General features: G+C 33.8%; 2 protein-coding genes across 3 annotated transcripts in view; both read right to left on the minus strand.

Moving 5' to 3' along the window:
- The window catches only part of LOC149899088 (uncharacterized), a 57,019-nt gene that overhangs the window by 9,572 nt on the left and 24,486 nt on the right, over positions 1-22,961 (minus strand). The window contains exons 1-5 of one of the 2 annotated variants that reach the window (XM_090114737.1): positions 16,341-16,570; positions 14,068-14,306; positions 5,430-5,619; positions 3,936-4,086; positions 3,261-3,524 (exon numbers count right to left, since the gene is read on the minus strand). In XM_090114737.1, coding sequence (XP_089970863.1) covers positions 3,261-3,524; positions 3,936-4,086; positions 5,430-5,619; positions 14,068-14,306; positions 16,341-16,367 — 871 coding nt within the window. In that variant the 5' untranslated portion in view covers positions 16,368-16,570. Of the gene's footprint in view, positions 1-3,260; positions 3,525-3,935; positions 4,087-5,429; positions 5,620-14,067; positions 14,307-16,340; positions 16,571-22,961 lie in introns of those variants that run through there. The other variant, XM_090114736.1, reaches the window with a different exon arrangement.
- LOC149899089 (uncharacterized) lies at positions 10,077-10,853 on the minus strand. Its single transcript, XM_090114692.1, has one exon. It carries the CDS (start codon positions 10,851-10,853, stop codon positions 10,095-10,097), a length of 759 nt encoding a protein of 252 aa, XP_089970818.1. The 3' UTR covers positions 10,077-10,094.

Here is a 22,961-nt window from a genome sequence, read left to right on the forward strand (position 1 = left end):
TAAGCATGTATTCTTTAACTTTTGTTTGAAATTTTATATTTGTAATATTTTTTTTCTTAATAATCGGTTTCCTAAAGTAATTTTGAGTTGTTATATGTAAATAAATCATATATAATTAAATGTAACCTTGAAGATATTGTTACAGGATATTCTGCCGTTATTAACGCCCTTAAAATGCTTCTCACGCTAGCTGAGCAGCAAGCAAGTTAAGAGAAACATATCGCAGTTATTTACAGATTATATAAAATTGAAGTAACAATTACAAACAGTTAAAAAGAGATACGAGACGTATTAAAAACAATGCAACAGAGAAAAACGAAAAAAGTCTAAAAATAAGGACGGCAATCCTGTAAATCCAGTAAAAACTATTAAAAAACGCCATGAAAAAGTTAAGAATCGGAAGGAAAAGTATGCTATTGATAAAATATTTGACAAGAAGGCCGTTAAATTCTCTAGGCAGGAAATACAAATTATAAAAGAGTGTCTTGCTGTGGATCAAAGTTTCATATGAAAAAAATCAGCCAACATGTAAGAAAAATGTTTTAAAAACCAAAATCAATCTTTTCGAACGTGAAAACATATCAAGAGTATGCAATTTATTCACATATAGTACAAAAAGAACAACTAAGTTACTGTGTTACAACTCTGTTATTTTCGTGTCCCGAAGATTAACCCTTAAAGCTTTTCTGTCACTTTTTTAGTACATGTACTTATTGCCGTGTAAATCTTGAACGTTCCAAATAATCTAGAAAATTGACTACGTTGGAGAAAGTACGATAACAATCCTTTATTTTTCTCCTACATGCCAATTATAGAAAATATTTGATTCGTGTGCTAGGTGACTGTTGAATTTAGGGAATCCCGGAATAAGTGATGGTTTGTGTTTCTGGTCAATAATAGCTTTAATGAAATAGTTTCCATGTTTGATTGCTATTGATTTAACTTTCAGGTGAGATAAACTCTTGTTTTTGCTATAAAGATTATGAAATATTCAAATAATTCTATGAAAAAATATTCGAAATATAGCTGGTCCGTTTTTTGGGACAGTGCCGTAGATACAGGTAACTAAGAACCCATTGGCATGTCCCAAGAAACGGACGTTGCCATGATTCGTACTTTAATAAAATATCACTTTTATGGGATTTTCTTGCTTTAGAGTCTTTAGTTATATGTAGAATTATTTTTAATTAAGTTCAAAATGACGAATATAATCTAAGACCAGTTTAATCTGTTGGGTAACAATAGAACCAGGAGTTCCTCGACCTCCACATGCATTTCGTCTAAATGTCCTAATCATCGGCCAAATATCACTTTACATTTTAGAAAAACCATTATTATTTGTATTAAATGAAACCAACGGTTACTTGACACGAAATAATAAATGTTATATAACATTCCACACAACTAAATAGTGTGATTAAGCTCGAGAGGGCTCAATTATCATTTGTTAGGTATATATGTAGTTAAAATTGAAGAATTTTTTGTTATAATAGATAGTGAAAATACTGTGATACAATAAAACAATAAAATGCTACTTGAAATTGTTTTCAATTGTGTTATATTAAGTGAATTTTATTTTTTTTCATTCTTATTTTATAAGCTGTATGACAGCGTTGTCCGTTTTTTGAGACAGCAATGAAGACGGGGTTCTTGGCAAAGGCCGTTTTAACGGACATCCTGAAAAACCTACTTACAGGAAATTTGTTTTATTTTTTTCTCTACTATAGTATTTTTTAATCAATAACTATCACTAAAACCCATTCAGGTCATATCTGGGTACATTATTTCAGGGCTTGCCGTGTTAAGGGTTAAAGAACATATTTACGAAATTTTGGAAAAGCTATTCAATATAATACTGCTATATTACAATAGGTTAATTTGCCAGTTAATGAAGCGGTTATATGTTGTAATTAGCTGTTAATTTATAGATATTTCATGGAGTTATGTAGAATTTAAGGTTTGTTATTATTCATAAAGTAACAGAGTTGACTAAAACTTTAAATGAATTACTGTAAAACTTAAAAAAAGCTTGTACTTCTAATGGTGATTATAAGATATAAGACTGTAATTAATATAAAAGCCAAAATATGTGCGACTGGCTTATTTAATTTTATGATAAAAGGTAAAGTATAATGATAACAGAGTTGTATTTTTTCACCACCCTGACGCACTAAATCTGAAATAAATCTTAAATTATTAGCTAAACATCGCGGCCAACTTAAATAAACCCTACTTCAGTTGTTTTAACAGGCACAGGCATAAAGAAAAGTTCAATTTTAAAATATTTTCTTTTTCACATTTTTGAAATCTGCAGTTACGTTTACCTGCGCAAAATTTGACAATGACCCAGGTAACGTCATAAAATGTAATTGAATACCTAAAAGACTCAACAGAATTTATAAATTCAACATGGACAATAACGTGCAAAATTTATTTTTAAATGTAGATAAATAAATTTATAACTCATTTTACTTTTAACAAAGTATTTAGTAGTTAATAATATTAATACATATTATAATAATTAAGTGAATGTGCCGCTATCTATAATACAGTACATACAGCAAATATTAGGTAGGTAGGTTCATCTTAAATATTTACTTAGACCCCTAGATGAATTCTGTAACTTTGGTTGAGAAATAATTAAAATATCCTTGTGTTAATTTATCAAAAATCTTAGTTAAATAAAAATTATTTTGAGGCAATAATTGAATCAAATATAGTTTCTACCAAAGATAAAGTTGTATTGTTATATTTTAGAAAATCGAATTATATTTGAATATCGCTATCGTAACTAAAACAAATTACTAATGAAACCATAACGCACGCGACACACTAAATATTTTTTAAATCTGTTTTAATACATGGTGTTCCACATTTGGTGTCAATAAAAATTCATTACTTACAAATCAATGATGAATGAAAATTATAGTTTTTCAGATACGCTGATTACGTAAAAACCAACTCCACGACTTTAAAAAATTGATTGATTTATGTTTACATTCCTAACGCGTAACCCGCATATACCGCGGCGCTAATGTGATTGTGTCCATGAAAATGTAAGCGCACGTGTGGATGGCAAAAGTCGGGTGTTAGACGTTAGTAAATATGTACATAGAATTTTAAGAATTTATAGCAGAAAAATACGTGGGGATTTCGTAAGGATTTTTTGTGAATAAAAAGCTTTACGTTTCCTTTATAGTACGCCACATCTATGACACCTTGGGTACAAAAAATAACAAAACAAAGAAACAATGACTCACCTAAAACAGTACTAAACGCCCACGCCAGTTCTATAAACCCTCTCATCCTTTCATGAGGCGACTCCCTTAGCGCCCTAGACGGGTAACCGGGTTCCATTTTGCTAACAGCATCAATATTTGGCAGTAAATATGTGGAAATCATTAACGCAAATATATGCACAGCCACTAGTACTGTGGTACACACAGCAAACATTACAAAGAGCCACTCTGGTACGTTTGTAGGCTCGTTAATCTGCAGCTCCACCATTGCTACCATTGCGAAACCTGAAAACGTACAATAATTTATTTTAAAATTTTTTTAGAAAAAAAGGTTATTTACTTATTAAATATTGTATATGATATTCAATTTTATAGAATTCAAATTTGTCATAAATAGGATGTAGTTTAGAAAATGTAAGTTGTATACTTTATGTTGATAAACGAGTGGACTTGAAACTACGTACTTACAATCACCAATTATTCTTATTAACTCATACAGTACAAACTACAGTGTCTAATTTATCAATGTGATAGCGCCCACTGTTTAGTCGAATATGAATATGAGATTTTTAGTGCGTGTTTTTACAGTTTTAAAGCGGACAATATGCAACAATTATAGTTTTGAACTTGAAATATAATTTACTCGATCTTTTTTAACATTCCTTTAAGTTCACCAAAACTTACTTACAAACTTACCTGACAATAATTCCGAGGTAGTGGCAGTGGCTTTCAGTTTGGCCCTCGACATGTGTAACCTTCGCCATGAAAGACCATCCGGTGATCCTGGCGCTGGAGGTTCTTCGCTCCAATTGTTTACTGGCATCGCTAGAGCCACTTCACTTACACTCTGAAAGTTTTTACACAGCGTTTATAATTGAGATCTACACACCTATTATGAGCTCTCTTTTAATTTCATTAGCCGCGTATCCTCTAGTTTGTGCTTACATAAAAGAAGAAAATCGAATGGAAACATTAACACAACTGTCGATTGAACGAGCTATAAATATAATATTACGGGTTTTAGAATACACATAGACATATAATAATAGTCCTATTGTCTAGATTCACATTGAAATAAACCTCAAAGGTGTACCTACAGTAACGTACAACGTCACTTGAGGTATTTTATTTACTTGCTTCAGTGATGAATCAAGGCTTGTAACAAAACCTGACTGTGACATGTACTCTGTAGCTGATAACAGTCTGTTAATTAGACGTTAGATCTAGTAGGAAGTTACTTATTGATGACTAATTCGTAAATAGTCATATATTTCCAATTTTTGTTGGCTGTAATGTGAAGAGATATAATTAAGCCAGTTTAACTTAATAATAATAGTTAAAAAAAACTAAAAAACACGCTTTTAGTTCGGTTTTCTATAAAACGCGTGTTTTTTATTTTTTTTTAGTTAACTATTACATATTTATTTTATCAAATTAGTGTATTGTCATCGGTCCTAAATAAATCTACAAAGTTTGAACGAAATCTGGCCGTTTAAAGTGGGTCAAAATCGCGCCCAAAGAAGTCGGTTACAAACATACAGGTGAAGCTAATATAAAGCGTGTAAAAATATATCACGTTTATTGCTATTGGTGACAATTATTATGATGTCTTTAACAATCAACAAAGCAAAATTTTATTTTTTCTGTGTAAAGTAATGGGTGACTTATGGGTTTAAATTATGTAAAAAAGTAAGTGGTATCAAAATGTTATTTATCTTGATTTCGGGCTTCAAGTGTTCAAGGTTTTAAGGTATACTTCCTCAATTGCTTACAAAAACGAAATTTAAGTAGGTGGTGATATAATATCGTCACCATATTCGTCACCATAATAACATTGAACAAGTTAACTAAGTGAAAATTATAATACTCAATGCGTATCGTTTGTTTTGTATTAATATACCTTTGGGACAGGTCTTGTCTATACATCGTAGCTTTATCCACCATACAAATGAATATACTTGTACAATATCCTCCAAGGAATATGCATCTCTTACCACAAGTCTTCGTGTAATATTTATTGCTCTTACTCGAATAATACAGAATATCAATTTAATAGAATTTAAATTCCATGGCAAACTGGACAGTCCTGATAGTCTATAGCATAATTAATATAAACAGAAACAAAAAAAATCTACCATAATAATATACACAACTCAATGATTTCACTAAATAAATTGATATTCTGCTTACCCTAATACTCTGGTTGCACTGGCAATGCTGCATGTACCCAGGACTCAATAGGACGGTGGCTGTAGACTTCCCAGATAACATGTTTGGAGTGATGCTACCGTTGGGCGTGCTGGCGCCCTTCCCACAGTCGTACTCCAGACTGTGTGGTGCTGTTACTGATATTGTGGGACTGTCTGTGGCTGCCTTGAACCTGGTGAAACAAGCATTTTGGTTAAAAAAGGTATTTTAGGCAATATATTCTGTAAGAGGTACCTAGTACCTACTATTAAAAGTCAAATGTACAGAATCGATTCCTAAATATTTTCATGAAAATTTTATTTATCAAAACGTTCGGGTTCGTTTCTCGAACCGAGAGCTATTTTTTACCATCCGATATATAAATGTAACACCCTGTATACGTATTTTTTCAGTGGTGATTCAACTATATTACGATACATATACTAGCTTAAGTTCGTTAATTAGTGGTTATGCGATTATTGTTAGACAATGTTATTTTCTTTATAAATTAAACAAAGTCTGACAAAGTGCGAAGGTGATTCAGATATCTTGTATTGTAAGGAATTGTTTCTAAATGTACTTACATAGATAATTCATATTTGATACTCTAACGTACTACGTCTTATACTACGTAGTCCTTTAGTATGTGTTTGAGTTTCTATGGATAGTCAAAACAAAAATAAATTTATAAAATATTGATTACTTTTATTACTAAAGCCGTCATAGATCGGGGTTTCCCGATGATGAACCATAAGTCTATAATAATAATAATAATAAAGGGCGTAGGGATGTGACGACCCCATCGCCCACGGTTGGAATATCTATTGTCTACGTGACAATAGATATTCCACCCGTGCAATCAGTCAACCCGCAGGACACCTTGTGGCGGGGTGTCGGGGAGTAGCGACCCCGCGGGAACCGAGTGCTCCCGGGGGAGGCCCCTGTCTTCATCTCCGGCTCGCCTTCACCGGCCGGTCGGAGTGAAGCCTGACGAGGACAGGACCCCCACCTCTGGCTTGCCTTAACCGGCCGGCCAGAGTGGAGTCGCGAGAGCTTTTAGCTCGAAGGGTGGATGCGAATCGTAAGTGGCGAGTGGGCACGTGATGCTGGACCCTCAGGGAGCGCGTGATCGTAGTTTAAAGTCCAGGGACGCCTCTCCACCCTTAGCTGCTCACAATATGTTGCCCCCTTGTCGCACTATTGCAGCGACTTATTTCGGGGGCCCATACAGTGAGAGGGCGAGTCACCACCTGCCAACATATTTTTACTTTCTTTTAGTAGAAAGGCAGGTGCCATAGTTTCCCATAGTCCTCAGTACCAGTCCATTTAGCATCCCAATCCATAGCCCAATCATTAAATTTCCATACCCTGCAATAGTCCTACATCGGCCGCGGACTGCCCAGGGCTGTATCTCTATAGTACAGTCATGGGCAGGCTGCGGCTGGTGTCCCACAACACATTAAAATTCTCGAAAGGGCCTCTGCGTGTTGGATCCGTGTCCCCACGTAAGCCTTCCAAAGATCCGGGTACTGTCCTTCTGGTGGTACCCGAGTATTATGGAAATGAGAAACATAATAATAATAATATAGCCTTTATTCAGATCACTTAATACAATGTTTTTTATACTTATGTAAAGAACTAACATTAAAATCTTAAACTTAATAGATATGATAAAAATTTAGACTAATATTTGTTGTTTAGTTATCTTTCCTAGATCTGTTTGCCAGTCGGCAAAGGCCTCCTCCAACCTCTTCCATTCCTTTCTTTCTTGAGCCACTCTGTTCCATGTGGCTCCTGCCACTTGTCGAACGTCATCGTCCCACCTTTTCTGTGGTCGGCCTCTTTTCCTTTTACCTTCCCTAGGGTACCACCATGTCACCCTTTTGCTCCATTTGTCGTGTCCTCTTACCAGGTGACCAGCCCATCGCCATTTGAGTCTTTTGATTTTGCTTATTACATCGGTAATTTTCGTTTTGTTTCTAATGACGATTTTTTTAATTCTGTCGGACTTTTTAATGTTGAGCATGCTCCTCTCCATTGCATTCTGGCAAGTTGCCAATTTGTTTGAGGTGGCCTGATTCAAGGACCATGACTGACACCCGTACGTAAGGACAGGTAGTATGCAGGTGTTAAAAAGTTTGCTTTTTAGGTTTATATGGAGCTCTTTATCTTTCATAGCCTCTCTTAAACTCCAGTATGTTTTCCAGCCATTTGTAATTCTTCTGTCCACTTCCTTCTGCATAGGATCTTTTAGAGTTATAAGCTGCCCTAGATATACGTACTCGTCTGTATAGCTGATTTGAGTGCTTCCTAGATCTATAGTATGTTTGTACCCGTTTGTCATCACCCTAGTTTTTTCCGGATTCATTGCCAAGCCTACTCTCTCACTTTCTTTCGCAAGTTCCTTTATCATTCTGGTTAGGTCTTCTGCTGTTTTTGCCAGTAAAACTATGTCATCAGCAAATCTTAAGTGCGATAGCCGTTGACCGTCTATATTAATTCCGAGATGTTCCCAATTGAGTCTTCGGAAGATTGATTCTAGCACTGCGGAGAATAATTTCGGAGATAGAGGGTCTCCCTGCCTTACGCCTTTTTCTACTCTGAAAGGAGTACTTTTCTTTTCTAGTTGGATTCTTGCTCTGCTGCATCTATATATGTTTCTTATTAATCGAATGTACTTGTGCTCAATTCCTTGTTCTAGTAACGCTTCCCATATTTTGTCATGTTGTAGAGAATCAAATGCTTTACTATAATCAATAAACGCAATGTAGTATATGAGTTGGTATTCATTGTATTTCTCCAGAATTTGGCGCACTACGTGAATGTGGTCGATTACTGAGTAGTCTTTGCGGAATCCTGCTTGCTCTATAGGTTGGTTTTCGTCTAGGGTCCTTTCGATCCGTTTTAGGATAATTTTAGCAAAAATCTTATATACATTCGACATAAGACTAATAGGGCGATAATTTCCTATGTCATATTTATCACCTTTCTTATACAGTAGGATGATGTGAGACTTGGTCCATTGCTGGGGGATGGTTTCGGTATTCAAGATATCATTGAACATATCTGTGAGGACAGGTAGCAGGATCTCTTTGCTATATCTTAAAATTTCATTGCTTATGCCGTCGGGCCCGGGTGCTTTCTCACTCTTTTGGGTATCGATAGCCTTACTGACTTCTGCTTGGAGAATACTTGGGGTGTTCGAGGTCTCCACTAGATTGATTTCGGCTTGCGTAGTGTTGTTTTGGTAAAGTTTTTTGTAGTATGATGTAGCTGTTTTTAGAATGTCAATTCTGTGATGATCAAATTTTCCTCGGTCGTCTTTCATTTTTACAATCCAGTTCTTCGTGCCAGTCAATTCTTTGAGTGCTTTTTTAGTTCCACCGGTTTTCAGTATGTAATTTTCTATCGTTTGCATCCTTCGTTGTTTTCTATCCTTTCTAATACTTTCATTGATATCTTTGCTGATTTTGGCTAATTTCTGTCTTCTATTTTGAGTACTTCTTTCGTTAATAAGGTGATTTCTTTCTTCTAGGAGTTTTATAGTGGCTGTTGATAGTGTTCCTTTTGAATCAATTTTAGTATCTGCTGTGAGTTTAGTTTGGGTTTTGATAATATTCTCTATGTAATTGTATTTATCCTGGGTTTTTAATTCCTTAGTATTCTCTTTGAAGTCTTTTAGTTCAGCTCTTAGGGCTGTTGTTATTTGCTCCAATTGCTGTTCGTTGAGTTTTGCGTTTCTTGAGTCTCGTCTCGGTCTAATCTTCTTTGGTTGATTTATTTTGAGCTCAGTTCTAAGTAGCCTATGGTTGGTATTGAAATTAAATCTTTTAATGACAGTAAAGTTTGTGAAGTAGCTGTTTCTGTTGGTCATAATGAAATCAATTTCATTTTTTGTTTTACCATCCGGCGAGATCCAGGTCCACATGCTCTTTCGGTTCTTCTTGAACATAGTATTTAAGATTGTTAACTTGTTTTCTAGCGCGAAGTTTGTAATTTTTTCCCCATTTCTGCTTCTAGTCTTGTTACTATATGAAAATTGTCCTAGTATTACGTTTTCTCCTGGGCGTCTTGCTCCAATTTGGCCATTGAAGTCACCATGACTATAAGGTTTTTATGGGTATGCTCTTGAATGGCTTCGTTTAAATTATGGTAAAAGTTATTTATCGTTTCTAAATTTGATTGCTCTGTAGGTGAATATATTTGTACAATAGACCACGGTTTTTTATATCCTGGTAGTTTCAAGTTCATAATCGCTATCCGTTCTGAGATTCCGATGAATTCTTCCACGTATTGTTTTAAATGTTGTTTAATAATAAATCCTACCCCATATTGGCCTTGCGTCTCCCCTATTTGATATAGTAAAAAGTCTGGATGACAAGTAATACTTTCGCCCATTCTTCTCACTTCGCTCAAGCCAATTATGTCCCATTTGATAGATTTTAGCGCATATGACAGTTCCGTAAGGTTTTCTTCTTTTCCCAAGGTGAGGACATTGAGGGATCCTATGTAAATTACTGATTTTTGGTGATTGTTGACTTTAGAGGTTGGAGGGTTGTGGTCGCTTTCCCCCTCGAGGACCAGTCGGCTTGGGGGAGTTCGTTGGTTTTTTGTTTCTTTATTGGTTTCTTTGGTTGGTTGTGGTTTCCGTTTGCCGTTTTTTAGTTGCTATTGGTTTTTATTAGTATTAGGCATGTTCGAAAGGGAGCTGGATCTATATCGCATTAAATCAAAAGCATTAGTCCTGTTTGTCTTCGTTGTGTTTAGGGTTTGTTGCTTTTTTGGTTGATTATTATCTGAGGAGGGTGAAGCGGATATTTCCCTTTTCCTTTTCTCTTGGCTGTAGTTGTTCTCTTTTACAATTAATTTATCATATTTCAGATACGCTATGTTGCCCTTTTGTCTCTCTTCAGTTAACTTGGCTTGCAGCTCTTTTCTTTTTTGTAACACATCCTTCGAGTAATCCTCCGCAATGTATATAGTTTTTAGGTTTTTTTTACTTCTGATAATTTCTGTCTTTTTCCAGTTGTTTATAAATGAACACAGTACCGGTCTCGGTTTGCTGTTCTCTCTCTTTCTATTTCCCAAGCGATAAATTTTGTTGATATCGTATTCTTCTATTTTAATATTCAAATCTTGATTGAAGGTTTCTTTGAGCTTTTGTATTAGTTCATAAGAGGATTTTTCGTTTTCTTCTAAGCCGAATATTATAATATTATTGTTTTTCTCAGCCCTCTTAAGATAATCTATTTCTTTTTCCAGTTTTTCTATTTTAGTTTTCAGGTTCTTATTTTCTTCTATAATAGGGATTAATTTATCATCCATCTTTTCCATAATGCTATTTGTTATAGAATCTTTCAATTCAGCATTTTGACTTTGCATCTCTAATTTCATTTTTTCGAATAATATTTGAAATTGACCTTCCATTCTATATTTTTTTTTTTACTACGTGTAATGAGACGCAATAGTAAAAGACAGTAGAAGATATTTTTCACAATTGGCAACACTGTTTAATATGTCAGATCTATTGACGTTTGCTACAAGTGTCACTGAGTGAACGATTTTGTTTTCGTATTATCTAACCTCTAATCCAATAGTTGATATTGTGGTTGTAGATTCACGGTGATTTCCAGTAATCGCACTTCACTGTATGTTTTTAATCGCTTCCAAGAGGTCCCAGTACTGTATCGACGAATACTAGCAACCAGAAATTACGTTTACTATTTTATTTCGCTTAATTTCTCTCGGAGTTTATCACTGCGGTGTTTACAGTTCTGATGCCGGAAACGGAACCATAAGTCTAATAAAAAGAAATAATATCCTGTGGTTTTTTGCATCCATTCAAACCAACGATTCAAACAAAACAATTAGGTAACGGAAACGAAATTTTTATTTCACAAGTGACATCTTATTAATTAATTACTTGAATTAATTCATTTCTCTCATTCAAAATGTTAAAAAAAATATTCGTAGGTATATAACAGGCTCTAGGTTCAGGTAATCATTATTTCATAACTTTTAAGTTTTAAGTGATATCATTGTTATTTTTTACACAACTATGAATTACATTCTCTAGTATGGGAAAATTAATTTATTCAGATCGAATAATTCGTGTAGTTTTGAAAGTTGCTACAGTTATTCCTAAAGATGTCCAGATGAATATACAAAAAGCCCCCGAGGGAGGGACACAAGCCGGCGGCGGGGGAGGGGAGGAAAGGTCTCTTTTTCAAGGTTTTTGCTTGTAACTCGAAATTTTTTTCATAATATCTCTTTAGTGACTTCTACATTAATTATCTACATTAAATTTCCTATAAATTACGTCTCAACATTTTTACTGTACGATCAATACTTTAGGAGATACAGAGTATTAAAGGTAAGAAAAATAAGAAACAACATAGTTTTACAAATTTTAATTATAAAAAGAAATAACATCTTTTTTTGCACGAGTATGCCGACTTATTAGTCAAATTGTGTTTCATCTTCGTCATCTTTATCACTAACATCGATAGGGGGTCCATTAGTACAAGCTCCTAGGCAGCCGTTACAGATAAGACTACACATAATGCCCGCTTTTCGGCAACTGCATTTTCCGGAACATCCACTTTTACATCGGCAAAAAATTGAATTTAACAACGCTTCAGGAGCAGGAGGATCCAAGGTCGTGATTGGTTCTAAGTATCCATCGACTCTTCGCTTCCAACCCCATATTTCAGGAGGCAGTTGGTTCCCAAGCCACTCCTGTACTTGATGGAATACTCTGTAGGCGTGATATTTTGCTGACCCTTTGGTAGGGGGGAGGGAAGAAGTAGTTTCAGTGGGTGTGATACAACCTCAGCTATTTACAGGAAGGGAAAAACATCAATTATCAAGATTTTTGATCAAAAGCCGTCACTAAAGGAAACAGCAACTGTATTTTATGACCCAACGTCAACTCAGGAGGTTATAGCAGAAGCCGGAGAAAAAATGTTTCTTGCAGTATACCGAGCGCCCTGTACTCAGTCTGAGATCAACAGACATCGATTCACAGTTTATCTGAAATCTTGTACCAAGCCCAAACCGGATCTTTCTTCCCTCCCCCCTACCAAAGGGTCAGCAAAATATCACGCCTACAGAGTATTCCATCAAGTACAGGAGTGGCTTGGGAACCAACTGCCTCCTGAAATATGGGGTTGGAAGCGAAGAGTCGATGGATACTTAGAACCAATCACGACCTTGGATCCTCCTGCTCCTGAAGCGTTGTTAAATTCAATTTTTTGCCGATGTAAAAGTGGATGTTCCGGAAAATGCAGTTGCCGAAAAGTGGGCATTATGTGTAGTCTTATCTGTAACGGCTGCCTAGGAGCTTGTACTAATGGACCCCCTATCGATGTTAGTGATAAAGATGACGAAGATGAAACACAATTTGACTAATAAGTCGGCATACTCGTGCAAAAAAAGATGTTATTTCTTTTTATAATTAAAATTTGTAAAACTATGTTGTTTCTTATTTTTCTTACCTTTAATACTCTGTATCTCCTAAAGTATTGATCGTACAGTAAAAATGTTGATACGTAATTTATAGGAAATTTAATGTAGATAATTAATGTAGAAGTCACTAAAGAGATATTATGAAAAAAAATTCGAGTTACAAGCAAAAACCTTGAAAAAGAGACCTTTCCCCCCCTCCCCCGCCGCCGGCTTGTGTCCCTCCCTCGGGGGCTTTTAGTATATTCATCGGGACACCTTTAGGAATAACTGTAGTAACTTTCAAAACTACACGAATTATTCGATCTGATCGACGATTCTGAATCTAATTTGCTGTGGCTACTCCTAAAACAAAGTAAATTGAGTATTACAAAAGGGCTTGTTCTGTACAAAAGTGACGTAGGTAAATAATATTATGTTCAACGTGCCTTGAATAATACATACCTATATTAACTAATTTGTTAATTGATGTTTACTATTGAATGAGAGCGAAGTGAATGAATTACACATATTTATTCATATTTTAGTATACACAGGAAATTCTTGCGGATCCGTAGTAAAAACTGAGATGAAATACAATAAGACGTATGAATATAATACATTTATATTTGTGTCACGTTTGTATGATCTCGGATAATCGTAAACTTCTTGAATAAAGGGATTTTGCGTCATAATGATTTATTATGGAATTGTTTATTTGGAATTTGAACCTTGATTTTGAGATGGCGATAAATACCTGTTAGTTAGTGTCTGTTTTATAACAATTTATTAACAAACATTTATTTATTTAAGAGACAGTGTTTTTATTTTACAAAAAAATTAAAGTTTTTTTTTATTTTTGATTTTAGACAAAGATGTTGTTATAAGAGTCGAGTTAGAAGAGTAGAGTAGAGTTTAAAAGGTATTTATTTATTTATCACACTTTATTGTAATACAACCATTAAATAACAAGATGTTTCTTGTTATTTAATATATAAAGAGAAAATATATGGTATGTAGTACAATTGGCGGCCTTATCACTAAGCAGTGATCTCTGCCAGGCAACCAAGCGGCAAAAAAGCGAAATATGTATTTAGTAATAATTTGTAAGGTATTAACCTACCTATTGAGCTTTCATTTACAAACACATTCAGAAAAAAAATTCAAACAGATATAGTCCAACATATTATATACTCACTTAACCTGACTCCCGCTGTCATAGCTCGGTGGTTTTCCGAAGCACGGGTACGATTCACATAAACCTAGACTCTTTGGTCGATAGTCCTTCGTTCTATACGGTTTGTGGCGTTCGTAGAGGTGATCGCTGGTGTGAAACCTTTGCAAGCGCGCCTTGACTTTCCCGCAAGGTGGCGTCTGTGTGCACTGGTCTATTCGGCTCGCTTCTTCTACTGTTGTGACGAAACTCGCTTCGGATATCTGAAAATATATGAATAATATAATTAAAGATGAAACGAGAAGGGAATGTGAAAGATTGTGATATTATGTTAGATGTCTGTTTTTATTCTGTTCTCACTAATAGATATCGTGCTTCTAGACTCTAGAAGTCTTCTCTAGAATCTAGAGAAAGGTATTTTATGAATTGCAAAGTTTTTGTCGGAATTTTCTTTGATAACGCGGGCTGCCGGCTAACCCATATAAATCAAAGCAAATCCGGCATAATCCTGCAACGTCTTATAAATCAAAACACCTGTAATAGCTTAATTTTACGAAGCAATATTAATTCAATTCGCAAGTCACAGCCTTTAATGTGGCCGATGTCATTGGCTCTAATCGCTGGTAAAGCGACGTTCAGGACCTATTAGCCAAATAACTGTCTTCCATGCTCATCGTTCCGAGTCACAGCTCGTTGGCTTTTGAATGTTAATTTTACTTTGTCATCGCAATTGTGCGCCCTGAACGATTATTTAAGATTAATCATGGACCATGGCGTGCTGTGAATTGTTATTCCGACGTTTGAGAATCAAAGTACGTTTGTGTTCAATTTAATGTTATGAAGGGTCATTTAAATACGTTTTAACAAGGTGTTGTTTTTGTCACATAGTTTACTGTACAAAAAATAACACTGAACTATTTTATTTTTGAAAGAACATGAATGATTACCTACTTTTTATTTATCTTTGCACTCAATACCTAAATGAAAAGTAGGTAATGTTATAATATTATAGTTACCTAATATGTAAATTAGTTTCCTTCCAGATGTACCTAATTAAAAAGGAATCTTGTGTAGGTACGATAAGAATGATTACTTAGTAGGTAATACCTACTTAATTAAAAATCAATTAATTTGATCGACTACCGGATGGGTATTCCGAATTAAACTTTAATTTATGAATAAATATCAATGTGGTATGTCTATCAATTATTAATTTGTCTATAATAATTGATAGATAATATTATTATCAAATACATATATTTTTATCTAATGAGGCGATTGACTGTAACGGTAACGACATTAGCTAAAATTACAGTATAGACTATTAAATTATGATAAAACTTTATTACTAATTGACTTAATAATTAAAGTTATTTACTAGAAAACCGCATCTTAAAAATCGCACATTAGATGCATCGAGTGCAAAGTTTGTTATGATCGTAGAGAGCTCAAACCATAAATTAATTATTAAAGGTCGCATCAATGTCGCATCCATGTAATATCATAGAAGCAATTAAAAGATCTTTGTTCTCAAAAACGTTTCAAAGAAGACCTTAGGTATTGATTTACGATTTACTCTAGCTGTTATTCTCACGTTATATTAAATCACATTTGCAGTGTCCGTACATCTTAATTCGAACTTGTCATATAGCAATTAGCGCCACTTCATAATCGTTGTCTATGGCATTCATTAAAAATTAAAAGACTATGTTGCGTTTACTTCATGTACCTCAAATTATACGTGTTCTCATCTAAGTGCACTAATTTTTCACGGAATACAATGAAAGATATGGAATCATAAAAACGTATACTAATGAGTAGGTAGGTACATATACCTACTACATCTATCCATGTTATGTTATAAGTATGTATATCAAAGCGTGTATTAATTAATGCATGTAGGGTTTAATTATTTTGTAAGATAATTTTAATATGCATATTAAATGTTTTGTATTTATTTATTTTATTTATAACACTTTCCTATGCTAGTTATACAAATTACTTAAAACTAAAACTTATAGCTAAACTAGCACAGAGGGCGGCCTTATCACTAAAGAGTGATCTTGATTTCCTGTAAATAAATTCACGCTAGCGAAATTGGCACGTAAGGTACATCTTTATATTAAGTTGGAATAAGTAATTAGAATAACTGAATATCTATTGAAGATTGAAAACTACTATAATATGGTTTGATATCATTCATTCATTAAAGCTTTAACTGGATAAAACTAATAAATAATTAAACTAAATAATATTATCTAGGTACTAGTTAAATGATAATTTGGCGTTTTCATTACCTGTGTAATTTTATTTTTGAGATCCATTGTGTATATATATGTAAAACCTTTTTATTTTTCATCAAAAACACTGTCACACAATAAAAACGAAAACAAAAAGCACGGACGTTCTAAATTTAAACACATGAATTTTGCCACGGGCGGGAAAATTGGCATTTCGAGACTAGTTTCCGTGTTTCCACCACAAACGGAAAAAGAATACTAGTGAGACTCTCCACGTTTAATATGTATTTACCGCAACTTGTGATGATGACATCTACAAAACACATCGCAGAAAATCATATTGTGATTTGTTTACTCTGTTTATCTGTTTTTAATGTCTACAGAACTGTCTCAAGTTGGGAAGAAGTCAACAACTTTACACGTGCTATAAATTAGGTATCTATACATAGATACCTACATCTATATTCTATACATACATATAATAAATCTGTAGAAGGGTCAATTCTGTACATTGAAAATATTGAAAAAATAAATAGCTGGGGGTGTTACTGGATCGATACCAGACCCAAATATGCGAATAAAAAATTTTTTGTCTGTCTGTATGTGCACTGTGCAGGCATCACGTGAAAACTAACGGTTCGATTTCGATGAAACTTTGTATAATTATACCTTATTATCCTGGGCATAAAATGGGATAAGTACTTTTTAATTTTTATCCTGGAAAAATACATAGAAAAAAATCTTAATTTTTCAGTTTTATCCATAGACTTGTTCTGTAGAACCGCGAACACACGTTGCGCTACCCGCAGTGGATTCAGCGCCGTAACCTGTAGCGTTGTAAATACTTTTGTAAATACAATATTATATGTAGTACGTACCTACTTACGTAGTTTAAGTTTTCATCGTAAATTGGTTTATTTAGGTTGGTATTTTATTTTCTTTTTGTATAGTTGTTTTTCACACGGGCAACTTTAGTTTTACGTAGCTCTTTTCCGTGTCCCAAAAAATCTTTATGTTCATATTCCAGACGAGCTCAGTAACCATGTTGTGTATGCTGAAGATCTCAATTATTAACTTTCTGTCGCATTGTCACGATCACTTTTTTATTTTTGCAAACTTTTCGTCACTGTCTAGTGTCTGTAATTGACTGCTACATGCTACTTATCAAGTTCGGAATTACGATGAAAAAAATACTTACTACAGAACGCGAGCTTAACAGCAGTAGCTCAATAGAGGGATCACCTTAATTATTATAGGCCTAGCTGTATTTGGGTCCAATAGATAGGTATTTATAAGATGTCATTGTCAGAGTTACTCAAAATGGAGAAATAAACCATCCACGCGAAGGCCGAAGACCGACATCCGCGCGGACGGAGTCGCGGGCGGAAGCTAGTTAATTAAATATGTTTGATTACTAACAAATTTTTATATAAAATACAAAAACGCATAGATTAAGAAAAAATAAACATCTTAGCTTCGTACAATTTAGAATACACAATATGTATTTTGGTGTCCCTTGGCTTTTTGGTAGGTAGCTAACTACGCTATAGAATATATTAATGTGCCGATGATAAAATTCGTTTATTTTATTTTATGTAGGTCTCTTAGTTCATTTCATGTCAATAATACTAACATATTGTATTTTAACAATAAAACCGCAAATCACAAGAAAGAAAATACCACAAAATTGTAAAACTTATAAGTTATTATCTACGTATGTTGGGACAATAATATTGTTTTATTGCTTTATTATTATGAACTTCGAAGGATTTTACACACGTAGAAAACTATAAAAAGTACATATTATTCAATTCAAAAATATAAGCAAAATACTTATACAGGGTGTGGCGAGTGATGGCGTAATGAATGAATAATCTGGTACCTACCTAACTGGAGATAGAGGACGTCGCGGTCGTGGCGGTTCCAGAAAACGCATATATTGTTTATATTAAAATCCCCTCAGGTTTCGAGATATTCGACATTCTTCGAAAATTTCTTTAAAATTAAGTACTTACCCTTTAATGGGACATACTGACGTAGGTACAAGCAGCTTCAAGCAATAATTTATTAAAAAATGTAGAGTTCTTGTAAGGGCTCATGGTGGCCGCCTTGAAGAACTTGTATAAAATTTTATTTATACAAGTTGTTAGATACCGGTAAGCGGATAGTTGCCCAACCTGTGTCCCATTATTATACAAATTTCTAAATGACTTCATAATGCTTTTTATCGTTTAAATCGGACATTTTTTCAACAGGTAAACCATTACTTAGTTGAGTTTACCACCTTCTATATCTTTGGGAATTCACTGGGATATGATTAGAATTTTAAACATTCTAACTATCCATAATAAAAAATCCCTTTTCCAACATACAAGGAAATTAAGCAAACAATACAAAACGTGAACTTATTACATAGTACGTATACTATGCTATGGAATTTATAATCTTGAATAATTTATAACTTACATAACTTGGATTTATAATATAATAAATCTTTGTACAAAAAATATCATATTTCATGTTATGTACCTACTACCTACTTACCTTTATTAATATGTACTCTTTGATGGACAAATAATTAAGAAAATAATAATTTATATAACACTAGAGGTCCGCCCCGGCTTCGCCCGTGGTACATATTTCGCAATAAAAGGTAGCCTATGTCCTTTTTCGGGTATCAAAATATCTCCATACCAAATTTCATGCAAATTGGTTCAGTAGTTTAGGCGTGATTGAGTAACAGACAGACAGATAGAGTTACTTTCGCATTTATAATACATATTATTATGGATTATTTAACGGGATTATTTATTTTAATTTAATTAATTTAAATCGTTACAACGAATGTAAAAAACGTACCTTAAAATGGCTTAAAGAAATTAGTTATACAGAAGCAGAAGACATTTTAAAAACATGTAACTAGTAGGGAGTAAAATGAAAATGTAAAATAAAATAAATAAAAAATCACATTTTTTAAATTCTTGTACATTACACAAACAAAAACATGCGAACACACGTATACACACACACACACATACACACACACACACATACATCCATTCTACCAATTTTAGAGTATTTTTATGTTAACATTACCTTATTTTTTAAGCTTTCTTTTAATTGTTAATGCCTAGTAATTGTTATGGAAGAGAAGCGCCTTCTAACACAAGTGAAATTTATCACTTAAGAGGGGGCATAAAGCAAAATAACCAATATTCTATTAAGATGATACGTGTAATATTCAAGACCAAATCTAAAAAATAAAATATATATCAAACTAGATGATATGTTCAACGATTCTGTTTAATCAAAAACAGAAAATATTAAAATTTACTCGATAAAAAAAAATCACCAAGTTAGCTCTAATTTTCACACTTTTACGTTTTCTACTTGACATGGGTAATACTTATTATGATTTTTTTTTCATAAACAATTATATTAAAACATTTGCAAGATATTTGTCAGAGCATTTTGTGTAATTACTTTTAGTTTTGGTTTTATCTGCGATAAACCACTTTTGGCGCTCTTTTTTTCTCGAGATAAAACGTTTGGTTTTGTCACGATAAAAGTGGTTTATCGCAGATAAACAATTTTTATTTTTATTTTTTTATTATTGTTTTTAATTATATTTTACCTAACAATTAAGCTTAATTAAGCTTCGAGAATATTTTTTTTTATTGGTAATAGGGAAGCGATTGACCACAATCTCGCCTGATGAACGCGTTTCCCTAGAAGGTACCTGTTCACTCTACGCTTGAAGAATAGTCCATTGAATAAAAAGTTCTAGAGTGCGTGAGTTAGTAACGTAAGATGTTTCTTCGGAAACATGTCAAGAGTCCCTAGGTAATAAACATACTAAAACCCCGGGACACTAGGAGGAGCCCCGGAGTGGGGGGAGGGGGGAAATGGGTCCATTTTTTCATTTTTCGCTTAAATCTCAAAAACGGTACATGTTAGAGAAAAACTTACAAGGAAAAGTTGAAAGGCCATAAAATTATCTACAAGTTGTACCTAAATCATTTTTTCCTATATCCTACCGTTTCTGAGTTATACGCAGTAAAAAATGATTTCGGCTCAAACAATTTCCCCATCAATCGATCAAAAAATATTTATTTCTTTCAAAAAACTCAAATGTGCAACTTGTGACCGGTGCTGATAGATTGCTCTTAATTAGGTCTATAATTGGTAAAATAAACACATTCCTCCATGGAAGCCTTTAGGAGGAATCGATTGTCAAAATGTTATATTATATTAGGGCAGTTTGAGTTACTGAACTTGATCTTTTTATTTTTTCTTCCAAAAAAACTCAAAAGTGCAACTTGTGACCGGTACAGATGGATTGCTCATAATTAGGTCTATCATTGATAAAAATACCAGATTCCACCGCGGAGGCGTTTACGGGTAATTGAATTTTATTAGGGTAGTTACGATACTTGAACTTTTTATTTTTTTTTCTTCCAAAACACTCAAAAGTGCAACTTGTGACCGGTACTAATAGATTGCTCTTAATTAGGTCTATTATTGGTAAAATAAACACATTCCTCCATGGAAGCCTTTAGGAGGAATCGATTGTCAAAATATTATATTAGGGTAGTTCGAGTTACTGAACTTGATCTTTTTATTTTTTTCTTCCAAAAAACTCAAAAGTGCAACTTGTGACCGGTACTGATAGATTGCTCTTAATTAGGTCTATAATTGGTAAAATAAACACATTCCTCCATTGAAGCCTTTAGGAGGAATCGATTGTCAAAATATTATATTAGGGTAGTTTGAGTTACTGAACTTGAACTTTTTATTTTTTTTCTTCCAAAAAACTCAAAAGTGCAACTTGTGACCGGTACAGATAGATTGCTCATAATTAGGTCTATCATTGATAAAAATACTAGATTCCACCACGGAGGCGTTTACGGGGAATTGAATTTTATTAGGGTAGTTACGATACTTGAACTTTTTATTTTTTTTCTTCCAAAAAACTCAAAAGTGCAACTTGTGACCGGTACCGATAGATTGCTCATAATTAGGTCTATCATTGATAAAAATACCAGATTCCACCATGGAGGCGTTTACGGGGAATTGAATTTTATTAGGGCTGTTGGTTAAAAAGTTGAAGTATCGTAACTACCTAATAAAATTCAATACCTCCTAAACGCCTCCATGGTGGAATCTGGTTTTTTTATCAATGATAGACCTAATTATGAGCAATCTATCGGTACCGGTCACAAGTTGCACTTTTGAGTTTTTTGAAAGAAAAAAATAAAAAGTTCAAGTATCGTAACTACCCTAATAAAATTAAATTCCCCGTAAACGCCTCCGTGGTGGAATCTAGTATTTTTATCAATGATAGACCTAATTATGAGCAATCTATCTGTACCGGTCACAAGTTGCACTTTTGAGTTTTTTGGAATAAAAAAATAAAAAGATCAAGTTCAGTAACTCAAACTGCCCTAATATAATATTTTGACAATCGATTCCTCCTAAAGGCTTCCATGGAGGAATGTGTTTATTTTACCAATTATAGACCTAATTAAGAGCAATCTATCAGTACCGGTCACAAGTTGCACATTTGAGTTTATTGGAAGAAATAAATATTTTTTGACCGATTGATGGGGAAATTGTTTGAGCCATAGCATTTTTTACTGCGTATAACTCAGAAACGGTAGGATATAGGAAAAAATGATTTAGGTACAACTTGTAGATAATTTTATGGCCTTTCAACTTTTCCTTGAAAGTTTTTCTCTAACATGTACCGTTTTTGAGATTTAAGCGAAAAATGAAAAAATGGACTCATTTCCCCCCTCCCCCCACTCCGGGGCTCCTCCTAGTGTCCCGGGGTTTTAGTATGTTTATTACCTAGGGACTCTTGACATGTTTCCGAAGAAACATCTTACGTTACTAACTCACGCACTCTAGACCCCCCTTGGAGGGACTCATTCAATGGACTAGAAATTGAAAATAGAATGAATTTAAAAGAAAACAACAATATCAAATTTTAACAGATTATAATTTCAATAACAATTACGAATATATTTTACCTGATAAAGCCCTTGCTTTATCTATACTTGAATTAACTTCAACTACCTAACTACCATTAATTATTTTCCGGACATTTTACTTACGGGAAAATTGTTTGAGGAAACTCTACACGTGGTCATTAATGGCACGGCTGCAACTGGCATGTTTATGAAATTATTAATTATTCTTATATATAAAAATGAATCGCAATATGTGTTGGTAAGCGCATAACTCGAGAACGGCTGAACCGATTTCGATAATTCTTTTTTTATTAAGTATATTTTTTATTATATTCCTTGAAGTACGAGGATGGTTTTTATGTAGAGAAAACGTAAATATGTAGGTACCACAGGCGAAGCCGGGGCGGACCGCTAGTAATCGATAATTTTAGAATTATAATAATTAGAAGTAGAAGTTATTAAAGTACTTAGTTTGCATCAAATGTGCCAAAATTATATGAATGATGAACATTCAATGTGGTTTCGTAGAGTATGTTTAGTTTTTTTTATTAGCTAATGAGTACCTATTCATATGTTAAGTAGTAAGTACCAATATGTTACCATCAAAAACAAAACTGGTGGAAAATATTTTGTATTGATATAATTAGATGTAGATATCTAACAGCTCGTGACATATAAACATACATTTTGTTTATCTTCGTGCAAA

Source organism: Colias eurytheme, chromosome 21 (assembly GCF_061535395.1).
Source record: "Colias eurytheme isolate Ceu_HAF_F1 chromosome 21, ilColEury1 Martin Lab GWU primary, whole genome shotgun sequence".
Taxonomy (NCBI): domain Eukaryota; kingdom Metazoa; phylum Arthropoda; class Insecta; order Lepidoptera; family Pieridae; genus Colias; species Colias eurytheme.